Source organism: Emys orbicularis, chromosome 25 (genome assembly GCF_028017835.1).
Source record: "Emys orbicularis isolate rEmyOrb1 chromosome 25, rEmyOrb1.hap1, whole genome shotgun sequence".
Classification (NCBI taxonomy): domain Eukaryota; kingdom Metazoa; phylum Chordata; order Testudines; family Emydidae; genus Emys; species Emys orbicularis.
Window position 1 is genome coordinate 9,939,846 of NC_088707.1, and position 21,592 is coordinate 9,961,437.

General features: G+C 44.4%; 1 protein-coding gene across 1 annotated transcript in view; it reads right to left on the bottom strand.

Moving 5' to 3' along the window:
- Positions 1–2,931: 2,931 nt before the first annotated feature.
- The window catches only part of TLK2 (tousled like kinase 2), a 53,119-nt gene continuing 34,458 nt past the window's right edge, over positions 2,932–21,592 (bottom strand). The window contains exons 13-22 of the mRNA XM_065422548.1: positions 19,330–19,396; positions 15,528–15,625; positions 15,059–15,140; positions 13,271–13,362; positions 11,835–11,924; positions 10,631–10,800; positions 8,930–9,068; positions 6,482–6,593; positions 4,536–4,643; positions 2,932–3,105 (exon numbers count right to left, since the gene is read on the bottom strand). Coding sequence (XP_065278620.1) covers positions 2,932–3,105; positions 4,536–4,643; positions 6,482–6,593; positions 8,930–9,068; positions 10,631–10,800; positions 11,835–11,924; positions 13,271–13,362; positions 15,059–15,140; positions 15,528–15,625; positions 19,330–19,396 — 1,132 coding nt within the window. The remainder of the gene's footprint in view (positions 3,106–4,535; positions 4,644–6,481; positions 6,594–8,929; positions 9,069–10,630; positions 10,801–11,834; positions 11,925–13,270; positions 13,363–15,058; positions 15,141–15,527; positions 15,626–19,329; positions 19,397–21,592) is intronic.

The window sequence follows — 21,592 nt, forward strand, 5'->3', positions numbered from 1 at the left end:
TGTCCCTCAAGCTGACCCCATTTTTGGTGAGAATTTTCATCAATGGACATAAGGTGGTGGTGCTGGGGGGTTTCAGTCTGTCGTACTGGCTTAGCAACGTAGCAGTTGCAGTTAGAGGTATAAAATGGTTTGGGAGAAGACAGGCTCTGACATTTTATCCTGGTGTTCCAGATCCCCAGGACCAGGGCTGTGTAAGCTAGGAATGCCAATAAATAGGCAAAGCTCACAAGTGCCTCAGTTCGGTATTGGCAACTATGGGCGGCTACTTCCCGCTGATGTGAATGGAACCCAACTGGCACTGAGAACGTAATCCCTTCCCCCACCCCCCCCAGACCATATTAGTACAACCCCTATATGACCAGGGCAGAAAAAAGCCCAAGCTAGCACTGACCAACAGCAAGATCAAAAAAGTCAAGCAATTCGGTTTCTTAAAACTTATTTTAATATCCATGTCTCGTCTGTTGGGTAGAGCCAAAACAGTCCGGCCTGGTTTAAGTTACAAATTCTTCAGACACTTTTTTCCTTTTTAAGTAAATGAACACATGTGGCAATAAGGGCCTGTTACTTGAAGTGAAACCCATATTAACAACAAAAAGTGTGGCAGCTAGAATTCTACCAGGGTTCTTTACTGGATACGGCAAGTAGCACCAGAAAAGGCTAATGCTGCCCCATTCGGGTGTCACAGCAGGAATAAATGCATCCGACACAAAACTAATCACACCCACAGAGATAGCACACACTCTATGTCCAAGAAACAACCAGACTGGGATACAAAGAACCCTTTTAGAATTCTCCCCTCTACGGATGGAGGCCAAATAACCAACTTCAGCAGACAGGATGAGATGTCAGATCTGACTTCCCTGATGGAGGCTGAACATGATGTCAAAGTGCTGCTTACTAAATAGCTTGTTTCTAAGAGAACAGCAGGAATGGAAAGGGCTAAGACTGTGGCTGAGGATTTAACGATGTAGTTTTATTTAAAAACAAGAGTTTCAACACCACCCTAATGCAGCTGCAGATGAATGCATCAGACTGAAGCCCAAGAATCATTAAAAAAAATTAAAGCGGCAGCAGAATTCTGTACTTCCCCAGACTACCAGTGTAATTTCAACAGGCTACTTCACATTTCAACCAACTAATAATTGGCTGCTGAATGGGCTAACCCTGCCATTTGTGGAGGATGGCTTACAATAAGGCAAACAAGTGGCAGTTCTCGCAGAATCCACACTATGGAGAACATAGATAGCCACAAGAATTCCATTCAGGTACCGAACGCCAAAGAGAACAAATGCACTATGATAGTGTGAGAAGGAATCCAGAAGGCGCTGTGCAGAGAGAGAGAGAGAGAGAGCGAGCAAGAGCAATCCACAACAAACAAGGGAAGTTTTGTGCATGAGTAAGGTTACACCACACACATTTTTTTTTACAACATCCTAAAGTTGTGGTAACACACTGCTCAGTTCCCCCCTCCCAATACAGATCTTTTTATTGGATGCTGCATCTTTAAATATTTCTGGCAAAAAACTCTTGCCACATATGTTAGGAACATTCCAACCTGGCTGCCACATGTCCAAGCACTGTACTTTTTTTGATTTTCAGTCTTCCTTTGGGGGAAAAAGGGGCAGGGTGGGGACAACAAGCTACCATTGCACAGCTGGACACCTCTGCCCCAACGCGGAGGTCACCTCAAACAGATTACAAAAATAATCAGGAAGCCTGTTCATTTTTAGAACATGCTTCCCCAGGGATTTTTATCTGTTTGAGGCATCCACATCAGAGAGTTAAAAATCAGTGAGTTTAAAAGAAAAACGGCAAGCAAGGGAGAAAGCGGTTTCCATAGTAAATCACCTAACTGAGGAGAGCTTACGAGTCTTCAACTTTAGGTTTTAATAAGTTTAACAACAAAATGTACAATACTGTTTGAGCCCAGAAAAGTCACGTCAGAGAGACTGAGCTTTGCTTCTGAACTCCCCTCCCATTTGCTGCCAGTCTTGACTAGTCAACAGATACTGTACTCACAGGATTGGAGAGCATCATGTGGACAGACCAATCTTTATTTTAAAAGCCCAGCACTTCAAATAAATTAAAAAGGGACAACCGTCAAGTGTGTGAGCGGTGAAGCAGCCGCGGGAAAACCCAACAAGGCTCCAAACGGCATGCTAATCTGATGGCAAGAGATTGACAGAGGCCTCTTCTCCCACCCCTTTGTGGAATCCCCGCCCCCAAAAGAAGGGGAATCACAAGGAAGAGGCCATGTCAAGGAAACGGAAAGCTGCACCGTCAGTGGAGTTAACATTGCCACGTACCTGCTAATACGGGTTTCACTTTATGACCAGAAAACTTTTCTTCCAAAAAAATTGTTACTTTTTCTTTAAAAAATTGAAATTAATCAGGGGTAAAACACTAACTCTAGTGCCATGAACAGGCAGGATCAACTTTTTTCCCCTCCAAAGGGCAAAGAGTCATACCATCCCCAGCTGAACCTTGGTGCTTCTAGCTTTTTCAGGAGATGTTACCTAAACTTTATGAAAAGAAAAGAACAATGTTTAAATATCAACACTGGACTAGCCCAGTCTTTTTTCCCCCCAAAGTCCACATTCTTCCTCTGAAGCACACACTGCATCATGGATTCCCCAAGTCTGCGTGTTCAGAAGTTCACAGTACATGGAACCATATTTTTTCCCCCTCGCTCAGAGCAGCCATCCTCTGTGGTCATTTACTGAATAAACCTCAAGCTTCTCCTATCCGCATGGCTTTGCCTAAGATGCTGAAGGTTTCCTTGATGAGAATTGATGTTGTCATGCTCCATGGATGGAAAAAAAAGCACCTGGTACAGGTTTCTTGAGACCCTTGCGGATTCCTCTACTCCAAAGCTGTTTCTGAAAGTCTGTGTCGGTTTCGCGAGCAGTTTTTGGCCTATTATTCTGTCTCTCAGTTTGAAGAGCTGTTATTGGATGATCCAGAGGTTGATGCAATTGCAGCCCCGGCTGGGCTGCTCGTGGATACAGATTTGCGGATGTGAGGCAGCAAGTAGGGGTCACAGGCTAGCTGCTGAACATCTATCCGGTCCTCCTTTCGGTAGGCCAGGCACCGTCTGATAAATGCCTGCGAACGCCCAAAAGGCAAACAAATGTTAGGAGACTAAAGGAGTTAGGGGGAGTTTTATTTATAATAGTTCTTGGTGAATTATGCCAGACTAGTATCTCTGGGAACTGAAATTCTTTATTAAGTGACCACATGGACAGCGATGACTCCCCCCCCTCCCCCAAATTGTGCTTCATGCCTAGCTTTGGGGCAGGGAGGAACCATATGCGGGGTGACAGGAGTTCAGTGTGGATGGTGCCAATTGAACTAGTTTTGCTATGCAAGCATCAGAGACAGAATTAACACAATGTCATCAGCAGCAGTTTGGTTGGATTCTGGAGAAGGTCTGAGGGTTCCCAGGAAGATGATGGGTGCAGAGCTTTTGTGGATGCAGGGTTCAGTTTTGAATAATTACTTGAGTCCTGCAGGGGTTTTGCTGTAGTGTGTGTTAATACAAAGCTGTAGATGGCCACTTTAAATTAAACTCAAATGATGCTTTACAGTGAGAACTCCATCTCCTGGGTGGGTGACTGAGCACACAGCACCAGGATGGTTCCTGGAGCGGGAGGAAGCAAGCCTGCCTCCCACCGAAACCCGAACAGTTCAGAATGCACCCCCACGCAGAATCCAGAATCCCACTTTGAACTGAATTCTCCCAACTCCCAGTACAACACGCTAGGAGTGACCTAATTGTGTAACAAGCTTGTTCTGTCCTCTCGATATTAGCCAAGTTTCAGTCACTCCTTGATGAATGCACATTAAAGAATTAAACAAACAGGATCATTGCTCAGTGGTGATGAGGGAAGCATAAGACTCTCTGCTGGGTGCCTCTCTCTGCGGCCACATTCCAAACCAGAGATCATTCCACGTGTTGACAGTGACATCAACGATCACTGACCACTATTGTTAAATTTCAACCTGCTGACCAGTGCACCATGGACAATTTAGGCACACACTATCCTGCGCACGTGCAAATCTCTCGCAGGCCAGGAGTCCGCTCTAACAAGGACAGACAAGTCTGCCATTTGTAAGCCTCTCTTATCCCAAAGGATCCTGAACCACTGAACAAGTTATGCACCAATGAAATTCAGGCATCCCTGGGGTAGGAGGGCTGCTACCAGGCAGACAACAGCTGCACAGTGCAGAGAATACAGGGAATTTGGGCCAACGACACTGAGCAAATCACTCCAAGAAAATGCCCTGAGGGTGCTCAGTGTCTATGGGCGAGACCTGAGATTATAAAAGGACAGCAAGCTGCAAGCTCAATTCATTGTGGAGAGCTGAGTGGCTCTTGTGGTTCCAGGGAAGGTGCTTATTTCAGAGTAAAGGCTCAGACCATTGTGAGATTCATGGATTAATTACTGTGTTAAGTAACCGCGAGTTTTTTAAAACCCCCAGACCATTCAGCATGTCGGGCAGTGACACACAGACCTGCTGCAGAGAGATTTTACCTTTGCTTCTGGTGTGACTACTGGCTTTGGCGGGAACTGCACCTCAGTAGCTTTAAGGATCGTGTTCTCCTGCAGAATGTCTTGTTGTGACTGGTTGTGGCCAAACGGCTGCAAAACAAGAGGGACAATTATTAAAGTTGACAAGCCTATGACCATGCTGCTGTTTTGTGGTGGGAAGTTATCAGATTCAGTATCTTTTCTAGGGAAGCCGCTGAGGAGTGCCGTGAAGGTGCTGCAGGTCCCCAGCCATTTGGCTTAGAAGACTGCTCAGTCGCAGTTGTTTTAAATTCAAAGGGGCTGAGTTGTGACCGTCTCCAGAGTGCCCCCCCCCAGTTCAGAAAAGGGAGGGAATGCCATGTTCTCACAGATCTGCAGTTTCAGCCCTGGTGTAAGAGGGCCATCTCCCGACAAAACTGTCAGGAGTTCCTCCTGCTTTGCCAGTGCTGTGCTTGGCCCATTGTAACTATGTGACTTAAGGCAGCGGCTCTCAAACTTCCCAGACTACTGTACTCCTTTCAGGAGTCTGATTTGTCTTGTGTACCCCCAAGTTTCACTTCACTTAAAATCTACTTGCTTACAAAAAAAAGACAAAAAGACAAAAAAGTGTCACAGCACACTATTACTGAAAAACTGCTTACATTCTCATTTCTACCATAGAATTATAAAATACATTGGAATATAAATATTGTTCTTACATTTCAGTGTGTAGTATATAGAGCAGTATAAACAAGTCATTGTATGAAATTTTAGTTTGTACTGACTTCGCTAGTGCTTTTATGTAGCCTGTTGTAAAACCAGGCAAATATCTAGATGATTTGATGAACCTCCTGGAAGACCTCTGCGTACCCCCAGGGGTAGGCATTCCCCTGGTTGAGAACCACTGACTTAAGACACTGAGCAAAAGCAGCACATCCATCAAACTATGCATGTGGGATGTTTAGTTACCAACAGCTTATCAAAGCCGGTGGAATGACAGGAAGTCAACAGCATGCCTTTGTTGCCAAGAAGGCTAACGGCATTTTGGGCTGTATAAGATGGGGCATTGCCAGCAGATTGAGGGACGTGATCATTCCCTTCTACTCCAGATGAGGTCTCACCAATGCCAAATAGTGTGTCCAGTTTTGGGCCCCCCCACTACAAGGAGGATGTGGAAAAATTGGAAAGAGTCCAGCGGAGGGCAACAAAAATGATTAGGGGGCTGGAGCACATGATGTACGAAGAGAGGCTGCGGGAACTGGGATTATTTAGTCTGCAGAAGAGAAGAATGAGGGGGGATTTGATAGCTGCTTTTGAAAGAGGATTCCAAAGAAGATGGATCTAGACTGTTCTCAGTGGTACCAGATGACAGAACAAGAAGCAATGGTCTCAAGTTGCAGTGGGGGAGGTTTAGGTTGGATATTAGGAAAAACTTTTTCACTAGGAGGGTGGTGAAGCACTGGAATGAGTTACCTAGGGAGGTGGTGGAATCTCCTTTCTTAGAGGTTTTTAAGGCCCGCCTTGACAAAGCCCTGGCTGGGATGATTTAGTTGGGAATTGGTCCTGCTTTGAGCAGGGGGTTGGACTAGATGACCTCCTGAGGTCCCTTCCAACCTTGATATTCTACGATTCTAAGTGTTCTCGTGGTTAGGTTAGTCTCCTTTCCTGGGCTACCTTAAAACATTCAAGCTCTTTATCATTAGGACAATCATTTTCTACCCGCAGTCTTCCAACTCTTCCCCTCCAAAGACATCATAAACGTACAGCACAAGTTTCTCTGCCCTGTGTTTCCACACTGCTACAGTTGTTAAGCATGAGGAGGACTATGTGGAAACACAGCAAGTGTCACTCACTGCACATTGACAAACCCCCAAAGATTTGACCTCAGACACTGGATGTCGCGCTTGGCAGATCTATGCAAGCCGTGGAAAGGGATGTTCTGCAGGAAGCAGTTCAGCTTCCTTCCTTACCTTTCTGCCATAAAGACACTGGTAGAAGATGACACCCACTGACCAGACGTCAACTTTATTTGAAATCTTTGGAGGTTCTTTTCCAACCACAAAACACTCAGGTGGCAAATACCTGATTGGAAGGAAGTGAGAAAGGGTCATCAATAGCACATCCAGATTTGTTCAGTCACTGTGTTTCAACAGGAGAGGTAGGATGGCCCAGTGGTTAGGGCACTAGCCTGGGACTCAGGAGATCGGAGTTCAGTGCCCCACTCTACCACAGAATTCCTGTGCGACTTTGGGCGAGTCACTTACAGGCTTTCACCTCCCTGCAATAGGGACCCAATGGACAAAGGTCTTGTAAGTGGAGTCCTTGGATTTCAACACCCTCCCTTTTATCTCAGGCTTTTCTCCACCACTACAGACGACACCCTGGCCTCATGAACTCCTGGCGTAGCTGGCCAGGAGAGAGTCTAGTGACAGCCTGATAGCTTCTCTAGAGAAGGGAAATTTGCACCAGTGGAACACACTGATGTAGCCATGCCAGCACAACCCTCTAATGTAGGCACACAGTGTGAACTCTGCTGTATACCAGTAGGGTGCACCTGCAGCAGGGTTTGCACCAGTGCAGCTAACATACACCCCAGTATAGAAGGGGCCTGAGAATGAATTCCCGATTCACTGACAAGTGAACCCTGAGGCTGCACCTGAACCTGCTACATAGTGTGCTGGTTCAGTGTGAAACAGTTACAGAAACACGTGAACAGAACGGGCTAGACACAGCACAGACAGGGAGACTGGCAGCTTCCCCACACAGCTTTGCCAATGCACCTCTTCACTTGATTAACTCTACAGAACTGGCTGCCAATCATGCCCTACGGTCCGATGCACAAAGAGCACCCACTGGGGACCAGGAACAGACCAAGCTAATCACTTTTCACTTGTGACCTGCTTCTTTACCCAACAGCCATTTTGGTTTCAAGAGGAAGGCAGGCACTTTGTCATGAGGTGGGATTTAACACCTCAGCTATGCGTTTGTGCACATTCAGTCCACATAAATTCCCAGCACAAGGATGCAGAAAATGCATAAATACCCCAAATCACCACCATATTATGCATCCTTTATGCAAAGTCTCTGTTGCAGTGAATGCTTCCCCCTCGCCAGAGCAGAGAGTTTAACTCCAGTCACACATGGGAGAAAAAACTGTGTTTTCTCAGCATGCACTTAGAATCTAGTATTTGTTGACCAAGACCTTTTAATAACAATTTCACAATGGAAACATCCAGCCAAAATACACATTTCTGAAAGTGCAATCTTAGAGGCTGTGTCCTAGGGCTGGTCTACACTAACCCCCCCACTTCGGACTAAGGTACGCAAATTCAGCTACGTTAATAACGTAGCTGAATTCGAAGTACCTTAGTCCGAAGTTACCGCGGTCCAGACGCGGCAGGAAGGCTCCCCCGTCGATGCTGCGTACTCCGCTCGCCGAGCTGGAGTACCAGCGTCGAAGGCGAGCACTTCCGGGATCGATCCGGGGCACTTCCGGGATCGATCCGGGATCGATTTATCGCGTCTTAACCAGACGCGATAAATCGAACTCAGAAAATCGATTGCTTACATCCGGACCCGGATGTAAGTGAAGACGTACCCTTAGTGAGAGACTCAGCTTTGCTGAGGGGAACAAACCCATAGAACACATGAGATTATAACAGATGATGCCTGCAAAAAATGATGGTGACACGAACAATGTTTACGCTAACCACTGTGAATAGTGACATTGTAAATGCAACTTCTGTCTTTGCATTCAGCGGCTTTTACTGTAGGTCCAAACCTCCGAGTCAGGACTGATGCAATACCACAATGTGGTGCTAGGGCCATTGTACTGCTGGAGGTATTCGTCTTTCATGTGAAATTTGAAACTGAAGTCCTGGGCATGCATGGCACGGAAAGCGCTATTGCACTTTTTATAAAGGTAAGTCTGTTACCACTAAGATGGTCACTAAATTCCAACTGGAAAATTCTTCTTAAGTCTACCTGCATTTTCAAGCAGGTATGGGATTCTTCTTCACTTCCTACCCTAAATTACATGGTAATATGTGCTATTAAACAGCTGCCAAGTTCCACCCCAGAGTTGGCTGCATTTCAGCAGTAGTTGCACATGCAGTTTATAGTTGTCCTGTCAGGCCCTTTGAATAAGGGGTGCTATCTAAAGATAGAAATACTAACCCACTGAAGATGAAAAGGCTGGCAGCCTAGAAACAACACAACACACTGCAACTAGTTTGAGAGCATCCTTAAGGATCTCAAAGTGCTTTACAGAGCTACACTGTAGTACAACGGACACCACACACAGACTGACAAGGAAAGTGAATTCCAAGTGAACTCCAAGTTTCGAGCATCAGGATTTTAATGGTTATTTGCAAGTTTTCTAGAACCCTGAGTAGGTATCAGCCACATACAATACTTACCAATAAGTACCGGCCCCCTGTGATGTCAGCTCCATGCCATCAACGGAGTTGTAGCTGTCGTCATCCATGATCTTGGAAAGCCCAAAATCTGTGATCTTTATCTCTCCACATGCTGTACCATTGACTAGAAGAATGTTACCTAAAAGAAGGGAAAACAGCTTTTTAGAGACATATTTATTATGGAAAGAGGGGAGGGAAAAGCAGCACCAGAACTGCAGTGTAGTACATGGGGTATTAAATTATGGACACACTATACCAAGGCACCATGACCTGCAAAATGCAGCCAGCTAAATCAGCCTTTAGGCTGGAGAAGATGTTTGAGTACTCAACGGAGTCCTCCTGAGAGGAATCCTGGCCGCTACAACACACCAAGTGCCTGCATCTACGCTCCCCATCCTGAAATGGGGACCTCCCACCTGCCTCCCCCCTCCCCCCCCATCTTTGGCTTTACACCATGGCTTTTCCAATGCCAACACAACAAGGGAGACTGGTCGAGTTGGGAGGGCAGGTCAGGGAAGGGAGAATGGATGACAGACATGCACATATACACAGCTGTGACTCATTCCATCCAGAAGTCCTAATTTGCCCTGGCTTCTTAGCTGCCAGAAATTCTCTCCTCTATGACACAGTGCCCCCTAGTGGTTTCCAAAACCATGGAAAATAGCCAATCCATTTAAGGCCAGATCCATTTAAGAATCAGCTATTTCTACAGATTAAATGAAACAGCAGCACGTAACTTTCCAACAGATTAAGCTGTACAATTTGCCTCAAAGCTATTAACTTTTGAAGGAGCAGAATTACACAATGGCTATAGATCAGCTATGATTTCAACTAATTTTAGGGAGAGCCCTGCAGCGCGTTCAAACAAACACTAGTAAACCGTGGTTTGGGAAGAGTAAGAACAGAAACAGGGCAACAAAATATAAATTGGTGCAATTGCGCCATCTACTGAATCAGTACAAGAAACCACACCAGATCTAGGATATACAATGCCAGTGAACTGTCGCCAGTACAGAAAACCAAGTGCTTGGATTTTACTGGGGTAAAAAAAAAAAATAAGTGTTGCCCAGCATATGCCAACCCCTAACAGATAAGGCAAGCAAGGAAGCTCTGCTCTCTCAGCTGCATGGTCTATGAGATGGGAACTGTCTGACATTTGGGGAAGATGCTTCTGATTTTCTGGGCACTGGTGAGTCTGGAAGGTCAGACTTCCAAGAGCACTATCTGACCTCTATGTATTGCTATGAGGACCCATAAAAGCAACAGATGAGCAAGTTTTCCCAAGTTAGTTTTTGGTGCCATTTACTGAGCATCACAAAGGAAGAGAACAAGAGTGAGGAATGTGCTGGCCATTGATATGAAGGAAGATGCAGCACAGGAAAGCAAAGGCCAACCAGGTCACAGAAACCAAGTGCTGACACATGATGGCACAAGGGCTTGTCCAGAACAGGAAGGCTCCTTTCTGGAATTTTACTTCCTCTTAATGCTGCAACTCCCGGTGCCAATACCCATTTACAGAGCAAAACCAAGCATTTCAGTCTCTTCTATGCTGCAAGCTAAGCACCCAGGTTTTGGAATGGGTAGCAATAGACCTGGTCCTGTCCCTGGCTTTCGCCAATTGGAACTGTTCCTTGGTGGTCTAGAGAGGTTGCTAATAAGAGGTAAGAGGGTAAACACATGACATCCTGCTTCGTAACGTACCTGGTTTAAGGTCATAGTGTATGATGGGCGGTTTGATTTCATTTAAGTATTTTAAAGCATTCACAATCTGCATGATAATAGATCGTGCCTCTTTTTCAGACATTAACTTGTGCTGTTTCAGGTAGAAGTCCAGATCATTTCCCTCACAGTATTCTAACACTGTACAAAACCTGAAGACAAGAGAACAAACACCAAAATTAAGTCCCCTGAGAGAAACACTAATATTTTGTATTTTCTCTTCCATGTAAATCTCCTCAACTAGGTCATTCCCTGTCAAACTTGTACATATTCAGATGCCTCCATCATAGACATACAGGAAACAGGTTTAGATCTACATACAGCCAAATCTGAAATCTACATTTATCAGAACAAAACTGATTTTCCAGGCAAAGCAACATGAATGCATTAAAAATAGCTAGTCTTCTTGTACATGTGTTTTCATTATGGACGTCCACTGTAGCACATCACTTGGGGACAGGATTGTGCTAGAACTAAGATCTGCTGAATAATGGGTATAAGAACACGGGAACATAAATGCCATAACCGATTAGACTAATGGTGTGTCTAGGCTACTGCCAGACAGGATACAGCACTAAACCTTCAGAGAAGGTGCAATAAACCCCATAATTGACAACTACATAACCGTCTGCCCATAGGGTTACAGAAGTCCTAACTGATAGGACTTAACTTGGTTAGTTAGCGCATGACAAACGGGTGTAGATCTACTGCGTTCCCTGCTGCAGTGCACTAAAAGTTCGCGAATGTCTTTTGCATACGACTGTTTCAGAGAGCAGTAGGCAAAGTGCACCGAGAAACTTCTTGTGTGCAGCAGCAGGGTCCACGTGGACAACTCAAGCACAGCAGGCTGGAGTGCTGCAGCCTTGCACCCAGGCTTGCCATGCACTGTGTAGCCGTACAGACCCGCCCTTTGTGGCAGGCTTATTCCCTGAAGCATGAGGGTCCCTTATACGCTTTTATCCCCTATTATGCAACTGTGGGTGTTCATTATCCATATAAATGGATAATCCTTTTCTGACTCCTTAGCGCATGTCCAAATGATACTCAGTGGTGACAAGATCCACTGTGTAAAGTACTGATCTACCCTGACTGCAGGATCACTAAGCTTTGCTGGAAAGCTTTTGACTAAACACTTTGTGGGGAACTTGGCAAATGCAGTGCAAAGGCACATCAACACATCACTTACGAGTCAGTATCCAGCGAGAAGTAGTCATAGAGTTTAACTATTCGAGGATGATCCAGTTCTTTGTGAATTCTGTACTCTCTGCACGCATGTCTGAAAGGCAAGACTCCGGGCATTAGCAACAGAGATTTTACTTTGGGTTCTACATTAAGCGCTTTAGATATAATGATCTTGGCACAGCTCTCAGTGTTCCACATTCAAATGGAAGCTTATTCATACAATTCAGAAAGTATTAAGTATTCTTGGAAACCAAGCGGTACAGTTTTTTGAAAGCACACTCCCAACGGGTGTCTCTGGGGAGTTGGGAATGCGCTTAGGGCTTTTGTTCTCTGCATGAGTGAGGCCAAGTCATTATATAGAGGAGATATCCCCTTATTAAGGGGAAAGAAAACTCTCAGCACCACTGTTGGTCCAGACCCTAACAATGCTCTTATTTTGCAAGCATCCACTCACTTTTCTTGCTCATTTCAGACATTTCTGAGGTGATACTAACAAGGTGGGAGGAAGTGGCTTCACTTTTGCAGCAAATAGTGAGGAAGGAGAGGAGAATTCATAGTTTCACAGATTCTAAGGCCAGAAGGGATCACTGGGATCATCTAGTAGGACCTCCTGTATAACACAGGTCAGAAAACTTCCCCAACATAATTCTGAGACCAAATCTTTTAGAAAAATACCCAATATTGGTTTAAAAATGGTCAGCGACTAAGAAACCACCACCTCTCTTGGTAAATTTTTCCAATGGTTAATTATGCTCACTTTTAAAAATTTACACCTTATTTCCAGCCTGAATTTGTCTAGCTTCAACTTCCAGCGATTGGATCATGTTAGGTTTTCCTCTGCTAGACTGAAGAGCCCATTATTAAATATTTGTTCCTCAGGAAGATACTTACAGACTAATCAAGTCACCCCTTTACCTTCTTTTTGTTAAGCTAAATAACACTGGGCTCCTTGAGTCTATAAGGGATGTTTTCTAATCTTTTAATCATTCTCATGGCTCTTTGAACCCTCTCCAATTTATCAAGGTCCTTCTGGAATTATGGACACCAGACCTGGACACAGTTTTCTGCAGTGGCCGCACCAGTGCCAAATATAGAAGTAAAATAACCTCTCTGTTCCTACTTGAGAGTCCCGTTTGTGCATCCCAGGATCATATTAGTGCTTTTGGCCCCAGCATCACATTGGGAGCTCATGTTCAGTTGATTATCCACCAGTATCCCCAAATCTTTTTCAGAATCACTGCTTCCCAGGATAGAGTCCCCCATCCTGAAAGCATGGCCTACATTCTTTGCTCCTAGATGTACACCTTTACATTTAGCTGCATTAACATACATATTCTAGTCAGTATCAATAGATAGGAACCAATTCTCAGGCCAAGATGGGGAAAAAACAGCAATGCATTGTTCTGCTATCTGGTATCTCGGCTTTACAGCACCACTTACTTGTGATAATTCTCTTTCTTCTCATCTCTCCAGTTTTTATTTAACTGGTGAATTTTCACAGCTACGTATCTCTGTTCTGTTAAATCAAATGCCTACAAAGAAAAAGCAAGTATCAGTAGAGTTGAAATTTCAAATTAATACTGCAAATGTGAACAAGAGATTCCACACTAGTGTCCCAATGCAAAGCAAAGAATAGATGGCAATATGCTGTAGTTAGTGTCACTAATGCTATCTACTCTGAATACAATTTAAGAATCTGTCCTTTAATTCGCCTGCCAATAAGGGAGCCAATTGTGTAAGACAATTGGTGATTTTGGAACACTAGTCCATCCACTGGGATCTAGACTGAGTGCACCAATCGTTTCACACAAGCCAAACAGCCATGAGATAGTAACAACCTATACTTGATGTGAACCGGCAAGGAAGGCTCTCTGCCATGACACCAAAGTCACTTGTACTTAATTTAAAAAAAAAAAAATGCATAGGACATATATTGGTTTAATACACATTGCCAGATGTTACATCTCCAGGTAGAAGAACTTTCAACCCATTTGTGGTTGGCGAGCCAATGGTTCAGCTGCATAGCTCACGCTGACATTTTTCACCCCTTGGGATCTTAAAGAGCATCCCAGCACACACAAATTTTGGAATTGTGCTTCTGGGTCGATGCAGTGTTCCATTGCAGTGCTCCCTCCGGGGGAAGGGATAGCTCAGTGGTTTGAGCATTGGCCTTCTAAATCCAGGGTTGTGAGTTCAATCCTTGAAGGGGCCATCTGGGGCAAAATCAATACTTGGTCCTGTTAGTGAAGGCAGGGGGCTGGACTCAATGACCTTTCAGGGTCCCTTCCAGTTCTATGAGATAGGTATATCTCCATATATTTTCTTTTAATCTAATCCAGGATCCTGTCTTTGATCCACGCGTTTTGGAGCACAGTGCAAGACATCCCATTGTATGCAGGTGTGGGATAATAGTGCCCCCCACCCAATCTTGTTCTAACCCCTAACGTTAGAGATTACCCTAAATCCTGAAACATGAGGTTCAATATCCTTTTTCAAACTTAATACTATTATGGCTCTAGATAGTCTAGTTATTCATATAAGTGTCCAATACCTGAGTTTATATTTTAGTTTAGTCAATTTGATGCTAATATTAGTCTATGAACTACAGAGCACATATGGGATGCTTGGGGAAACAGATGCTTTCAATTTATTTAAAATTAATCTCTTAATCTCTCCAATTAGCAGCATGGCCTAGTCTAAGGATCATAGGTCTTGATCTTGCAAAACAATGTCATGTAAATAATCCTTACCCATGTGACTAAGGATTGTTTGTTCAGCATGTCAATGGTGGGATACAAACACTTCCTAGACTTAAAAAATGAAGGCTGTGCCATATATCCCTGGAAGTTATTTTCCTTTCATTTACAATAATGTGTCAGATTTAAAGCCCTACTGTGCCGTTGCAATGTAGCCATTTCAAATATACCTTTTAAAAGCAGATTTCTAACACTTGTTTAAGTCTCAAGAGGTATTTCATGTCATTCTCCTAGTCATACCAGTGTGACATTCCCAACAAATGCATGTTTCAATAAAATCTTGTGGAGAACAGAAACTAAATATCAGGTCTGCTGTCTAAATCAAAGCCAGATGCGACATGTATTTCTACATTCCTTCCCCCACAACCATATACACTCTCCATTTGAGAGAACAAATGTCAGATTTTGCTTACTGAGTATTTCTGTGCAGACTCAAAATACAATACAACAGACTAATTCTTCAAAAACTTACCTTATATACCTCACTGAAGCCTCCTCTACCCAAAAGATGTAGCAAAAGATATCTGTCATTTAGCGTTGGATGGTCTTTAAATCTGGAGAGGACAATTTAACATTGACAATGGTAATGCCATCTACTAATAATAAGTCACAGCTATTATACAGCTCAGAGACGACACTTCTTATTAAGCCTCAAAAAGGTGGTTATGTCCAGTTTTCAAACGATTGGATAGTCATTTATCAATGACACTGCAAAAGCTTCCAAAGTCATTTGTAAAGTATTAAATCCTACATATTTTACACGCAAATGCTTTTAAGTCAGCACAGTACTGTATATCTCAGTGGGTGGCAGGATATTAAAAGCAGAATTAAGCATGGTGCATTCCCATTAACAGACAAATGTATCCTAAGAGAATTTAGCTTTCCTTGAGAAGTTACCATTTGACGCCTATTCTCTCCCCTACATGCCTCCCCATGCTTACTGTGAATTATCTTCATTGTGTATCCTTTTCAATTCCCTGATATGTAGATTTCTAACTCTCTCTAGTCGTTCCAACTCCGCCTGGATCTCTGCTTCTTCCTGTATGAAAAAAGATGACAAACAGTTCAAGACATTGGGTAGCTAGTTTCACCTGATTTATGGACACACTAACTGGAATTTAATGGTACATGACTGGTTTGGTAGAATGAAAACTATGATTACAGCCAACTTCAAGATAACAAATAGGAGGAGGAAACTATTGGGCTGTTTTGCTTGTGACTATGCATCCAAACTACAGATGGGAGTTGGTACAAGTTCTTCCCCTTTCCCCCAGCCAATATGTTAATTATGTTTTCCTCAGTTCCAGCAGTTAGGAACACACTGATTAAATGATTCGCTTTCAGTGCAAACAAAACAAGTATCCTAGAATTGTATAGGAAGATTAAACAGCAGGTAATTCTGAAAGTTTGAAGTGTGTCATGTGGAAGCTAATAACTATCACTGATAAAAACAGCCAAGACCCTCCTAAAAGTTACACAGATTCTGGAACAGAGCTGTAACTTTATATCTTAAGCGGCATCTTGATATCTTTTCAGATTTATAAAAAGCCCAGTGGTTTCCAGAAGAGCCACAGAAAACAAAAATGTCTCCAGGAAGTGGGAGGATGTGGGCTACCCAGAGCTTTGGCTTTCCATGCTGCACATAGTTTTTAACTTCACCCCTGAAAGGAAGGGAGATTCTAAGTAGTTGATTCTGCCCTTTTACACAGACTGTTGAATCAGGGCACATAAGCTTTTACTGACAGCTTCCACCAGGTTTCAAATTATACATGGATTATCACATTAGACACCACTCCTTTTCAACTTGTATTCTATTTTCACTGATTAAAAATGAGCTAGTTCCCAAAGTGGAGGAGGGTAAGCACAGCCTCAGACAATGAGACAATCCTAGAGCATTACTTCATTTTCTGTAAAGGTCAAGTTCTAAATGGATTCTTCTGTTCTGGGCTACATTACACTGACAATAAGTGGACCTGTGATTTCCTCCACTGGTCGGAATGGAGGTAGCTACAGGATAAATATAGCTTGAGCTCCATGTCGTCTAGCCTTGCCCATAGTAGGTAGAGAGGACATGGTGCGGTTTACATGCAATTGGCCCTGTATACACTGTAATACCCATCATTGCTAGCAGCAGTGGAAGCAAGGCTGGGTAAAAGAAAACAGAGTAGTGTAGGCAAGGCCTTCACATTCAGGATGGGATTGGTAAAAGCAGGGTTCAGATACTGGCCAGTGAAAACACTGAAGGCCAAACTCCCTACAGGCCTAATGGCCCGTCTGCCCTATTCACCAAGGGACAGAAAAGCTACTCTCTTTGAAGCCAGATGCTACAAAAGGAGCTTCCTCAAACCAAAGCAAGTAACCCCACCCCATCCCTATTTTAGTGTTAATGGCAATTTGTTCTGGTCAGGAAACTGGAGAGACGCTTGAGAAAATATTCTTGTCTAGTTTTTGCTGAAGTTGTATCGGTCAAAGTTTTCTGAGCTGCTCTAATAAAAGACTATAGTGACTAATGAGCTAATAAGGAAGCAAACAATTACCTAAAAATAAGTTTGCTTGCAGGGAGAGCTCCTGCTGATGCCAACGAGAAGGAAAAATGTATGGTTTTATAACTGAGTATTATTATCCGGAGTTATCAAAGAGTGCTGAATAGATTTGTCTAGAGTGTTACGCAGGAGACTGGTTGCTTGATGTGGCAAAAATATGGAGTCACGCTTGGGGGCGGGGAATAGTAGGGGTTATAAATATCATAACTTTAGTTAAAGAAGTCGCGGCACCTGATATTTTAATTCATAGGCTTTGTCATGAGAAAAGTCATATTTCTATTACAAATTAGACAATGGTTTAAAGAGCCTTTCAAAAATCCTCACTTCTCTCCACTGGGCTCCAGTAAGCTCACTAGCCCATACATATTCCCTGCCCCCTACGCTGGACATATGCAGTGCTCCGTAGTGGGCTGGCTGGGGTGACATATAGGGTTTTCTCATTTAAAAACCCTACAGATCATGGAGGTTATAGCTATGACAAACATACAGCCTTAGTAGGAAGCTATGAACACCTCTCTCCTTGACACTATTGCCCTGGGAAATACAGTAAGAACGCTTCTCTCTCAGACAAGTTACAATGGCCTGGATACACACAAGGAGTTAGGCGGTGTGCTGCTGAACCTCATGGTGCTGAACTTTTAGGTGCCGGGAAAAATCCGTGTGATTCACAAAGCCTGAGTTAGGCACCTAGGTTCCCTACGCAGTGAATGGCGAGAGAGACAGACCCCTCAGAATGGGATTCACAAAAGCCAGCACACTAGGCAGGCAGCGGCCTAAACTAGCCAATGGGAGATGCCAGGAAGAGGGGTGTACCCTACGCCCTGCCCCTCTCAGGGAGATGGGCATCTGAATCCAGGCTGCAGAGGGGCTCCTACCTCTGCTGGATATTCACTCTTCGGAGTCTGGCACCTTTGCCAGAGGAGCAGCACTTGCCTGGGATGCGGGAGCTCCATGTTCAATTCCCCCCTCTCTGCCAGAGGGGGAGAAGAGATTTGAACAGGGGTTTCCCACCTCTCCGAAGAATGCTCAAACCACTGAACTAGGAGATGCTCTGATGTGGGGCTCCCTCAATCTCTCCTATTGGAGCTGTTCCACTGCGGCTAAACAATGAAAGAGCAATGGGAGCAGGGTGACTGGACCAGGGGTCTCCCACCTCCCAGCTGGGTGCTCTAACCACTGGACTACAGAGTCAGAGTCACTCTCTCTTTCTCTGGCCCAATGACTACTAAAGTACATATCCACAGTGGAACAGCTTCAAAAGGAGAGATTGAGGGAGCAGAACATCAGAGCATCCCATAGCTCAGTGGTTAAGAGCACTCAGAGGTGGACGCCCTGATCAAATCCTCTCCCCACCCCCAGCAGAAATGGGGAAATTGAACTTGCATCGTCCATGTCCCAGGAAGTGCTTTCAACACTGGGCTAAAAGTTGTAAGGTGGGAACCACCACCTCCTCCTCCTGGCGGATTCTGAATGGGACCTGATCCGGCAGGTGGACTCTGAGTCCGCCTATTGGATTGGGTCCAGCATGCCGCTTTGGTGGCTGAGCGCATATCTTCCCCTGGTTTGTGAATCACACTGGGGCTGAGGTGGGACATGCACATCCAGATGCCTAGAGCAGCGGTCCCCAAACTTTTGAGGGTCGCACACCCACTTACCCCTGTCTGTGCCTCTCCCGGGCCAGGAGCGGGGCCGCGGCTCTGGGGACGGGGACGACACAGCCAGAGGTAAGGGGGCCGAGGCTGGAGCCGCAGCTGGGGGTGGGTCTCGGAATGGGGTCGCGGCCAGCAGCTGGCGTGGCCCAGGAGCAGAGCTGCTCCGAGGCTGGGGGTGGGGAGGGGCTGGGTGGCACTCCCTCCCTCCCCTGTGGGGGCTGGCCCAGGCCCACTGCGCCCTCCTGGACTTTCCTTCACACCCCCATAGAGGGGCACACCCCACACTTTGGGAACCTCAGGCCTAGAGGGAGGCAGCAGTGTATGTGCCCAGAGGCAGGAACACAAGTACCTGGGAACTTTTACCCTGAAAATTTAGTGAATTTAGGAGCCTACAGGGTTCAGCAAGAGTTTTGTGCTTCGCAGTGGAGCCAAAACTGGGACTTATGTGCCTGTCTCCTTTTTTGCATTCAGGTCAATAACTCTTACACAAAGTTCACATGTAGCTGGCCAAGTGCTTCTTAGAGCTATTTCTGTAATGAGTTCTTTACCTTTTTAAGATGACCTAGTCGGAGTTTGAAGATTTCCTCCTGTTCATGATATTCAGCTAACGTTAACCTGCGTACACAAGAGAACAGTGTCACAGACATATCCAACACATTTGTAAGCACAGTCTCGGTTACAGTTTCAAGTAGCCAGGCTGGTCTAAACAGGACTACCCGAGGGGGAGAGAGAGAATAAGTTTCAATGCAGCCAACTTACCATGGCACTGGTAAATAAAGTTCCATTCTAGTGCAATTCCTGTCCAGCAGATGGACTATTTTCAGTGTACCATGCCAAATACACACCCATTTAATAATCTGCTCAGCTATAAGAAGGAGCATCGCATGCTGTATCCTTCAGCAACTGACAGATTGTTTGAAATTTGTATATCACATTCTGCAGTCTCTCTCGTACTGAAGATAATGCTCAAGTCTTGACACGCTGTAATAGAGCACTGAGCGTGTCTGAAGTCTATTTCATGGTACATATTTAATTTACTAGAAGGTTTACGCCTAACAAAGAAAACCAAGAGGAGATACTGTAAATACTGAACATTGCGTCAGAAACCTTCACTTTTTGAATGTTCTGATTTGTTTTTATTTCTGAAATTTAACTCGGCTTTGCATTTTTATTTATTTTTTTAAAAACCTATTCAATCAGATCTCATTACAAATCTACAGAGAACTACCTCTGGGATGCTATATTACATGACTTTCAAACTCTTCAGAATTTGTTCAGGATCCCACTGACTTGTGTAGAAAGCACACTGCCACTTGCAGCTGTCAATGTTATACCCACAAGATTTATATGAGGGGCAAGGGGGGCAGGAATACATAGCTTTAATTCTCTCCTCCTCTTGTTCCCCGACAGAAGCCTCAACTCCCTCCCAACTTCTAGCCACCTCCTCAGCTCCACAATGTTCTGCTTCTCACTTCCCTAGCAACTCAGTACCACACTGAGTGTTAGAAGGCAGCTCCACTCTCTGAGCTTCACGCTGCTAAACAGACATCTCTGTGCAGAACAGCTCTGGGCTCTATGCCACATCTTGCCCATCTCTAGCTTCTTCTGTTCCTGTGCACCTCCTGGCATGCTGGAGACAGCCTGACATAGCAGTGGGGCAGGCAAAGCAATTGCAGGAGGGTGTGTAGCAGCCTAGAAGGACCTTATAAATCCCGACCTGCCCTCCTCCACAAACATTTCGTACAACAATGACTAGCCCTTAAAACATAAGAGCCAGGATTACTCAATTTCCTAGTTAATATACCTGCTCCTCGAATGGATGTCTCTTAGTGGTAGCTATAATTCAGCTACAGTTGAACAGTAAGTATAATTGGAATTTGCCTGCTTTACCGTTGTCTGAACAAGCATTTAGTCCAATATTCAGGATGTAGGTTCTCCTAATAAATCCCCCTTACTGCAAAAGATCACTGCATTCCAAATTAACAATCTAACTGTTCTAAAAAAATACAACCAATACCATCAATGTTTACACAGGGACTCAGAACAAAAAGTCATGTGGCATATTGGTAGTTCTTCCTTGGAGAACAGATTACAACACAAGCTCTCAAGAAACAAGCTGACCTGCATTTAAATCAGATCCAGTTAATCCAGATTGTTCTGTAATCTCAAATTTACTTGGCTTTAAAGAAGCCTTCCCAGACTGAACACTGTTTTCAGCAAGCTTTGACAACTGGTTGCTATTGCAGGATTCGGGGTACCTGAACAACTGAATAAACCAAATGTGGGCTGTGTGTGAGAGAGAGACACAGACAGGGTGAAACAGTGAAAATCTATCCATTTTAGACAAGCAATAGAATGGCTATCACTGGACTAGTATTTCCAGAAATAGCTACATGCTAGCTTCTAGTATTTTAAAAAAGCCAAGGAGGCTGGAAAATAAACACTGTCCTATTTAATATAAACACACTTGAAATACATGACTTCCATTCTAGCCGAGGGCCCTGTGACAGCCCGAGCTAGCTACTGAACACACTAGACCACAAAAACCCCTACAAATTCAGCTTCCTGCCTTAAATTACAGTCTTGTCCATGTTTACATTATAGATGCCTATTTTCAGGCGGTGACTGAATTTCATAACTACTCTTGGGTAAACCATGGCTCAACGCTCCTATCACAGGAGCACCTTTCCCCCCTTTTAAGACACCCTAACCAAGATGACACATCTGTGCTCAAAACGCCCAGACTGAGTACCAAAAAATTAGGGTGGGATTTTTAAAGGGTCCCAAAGGATTTAGCACCCAACTCCTGCT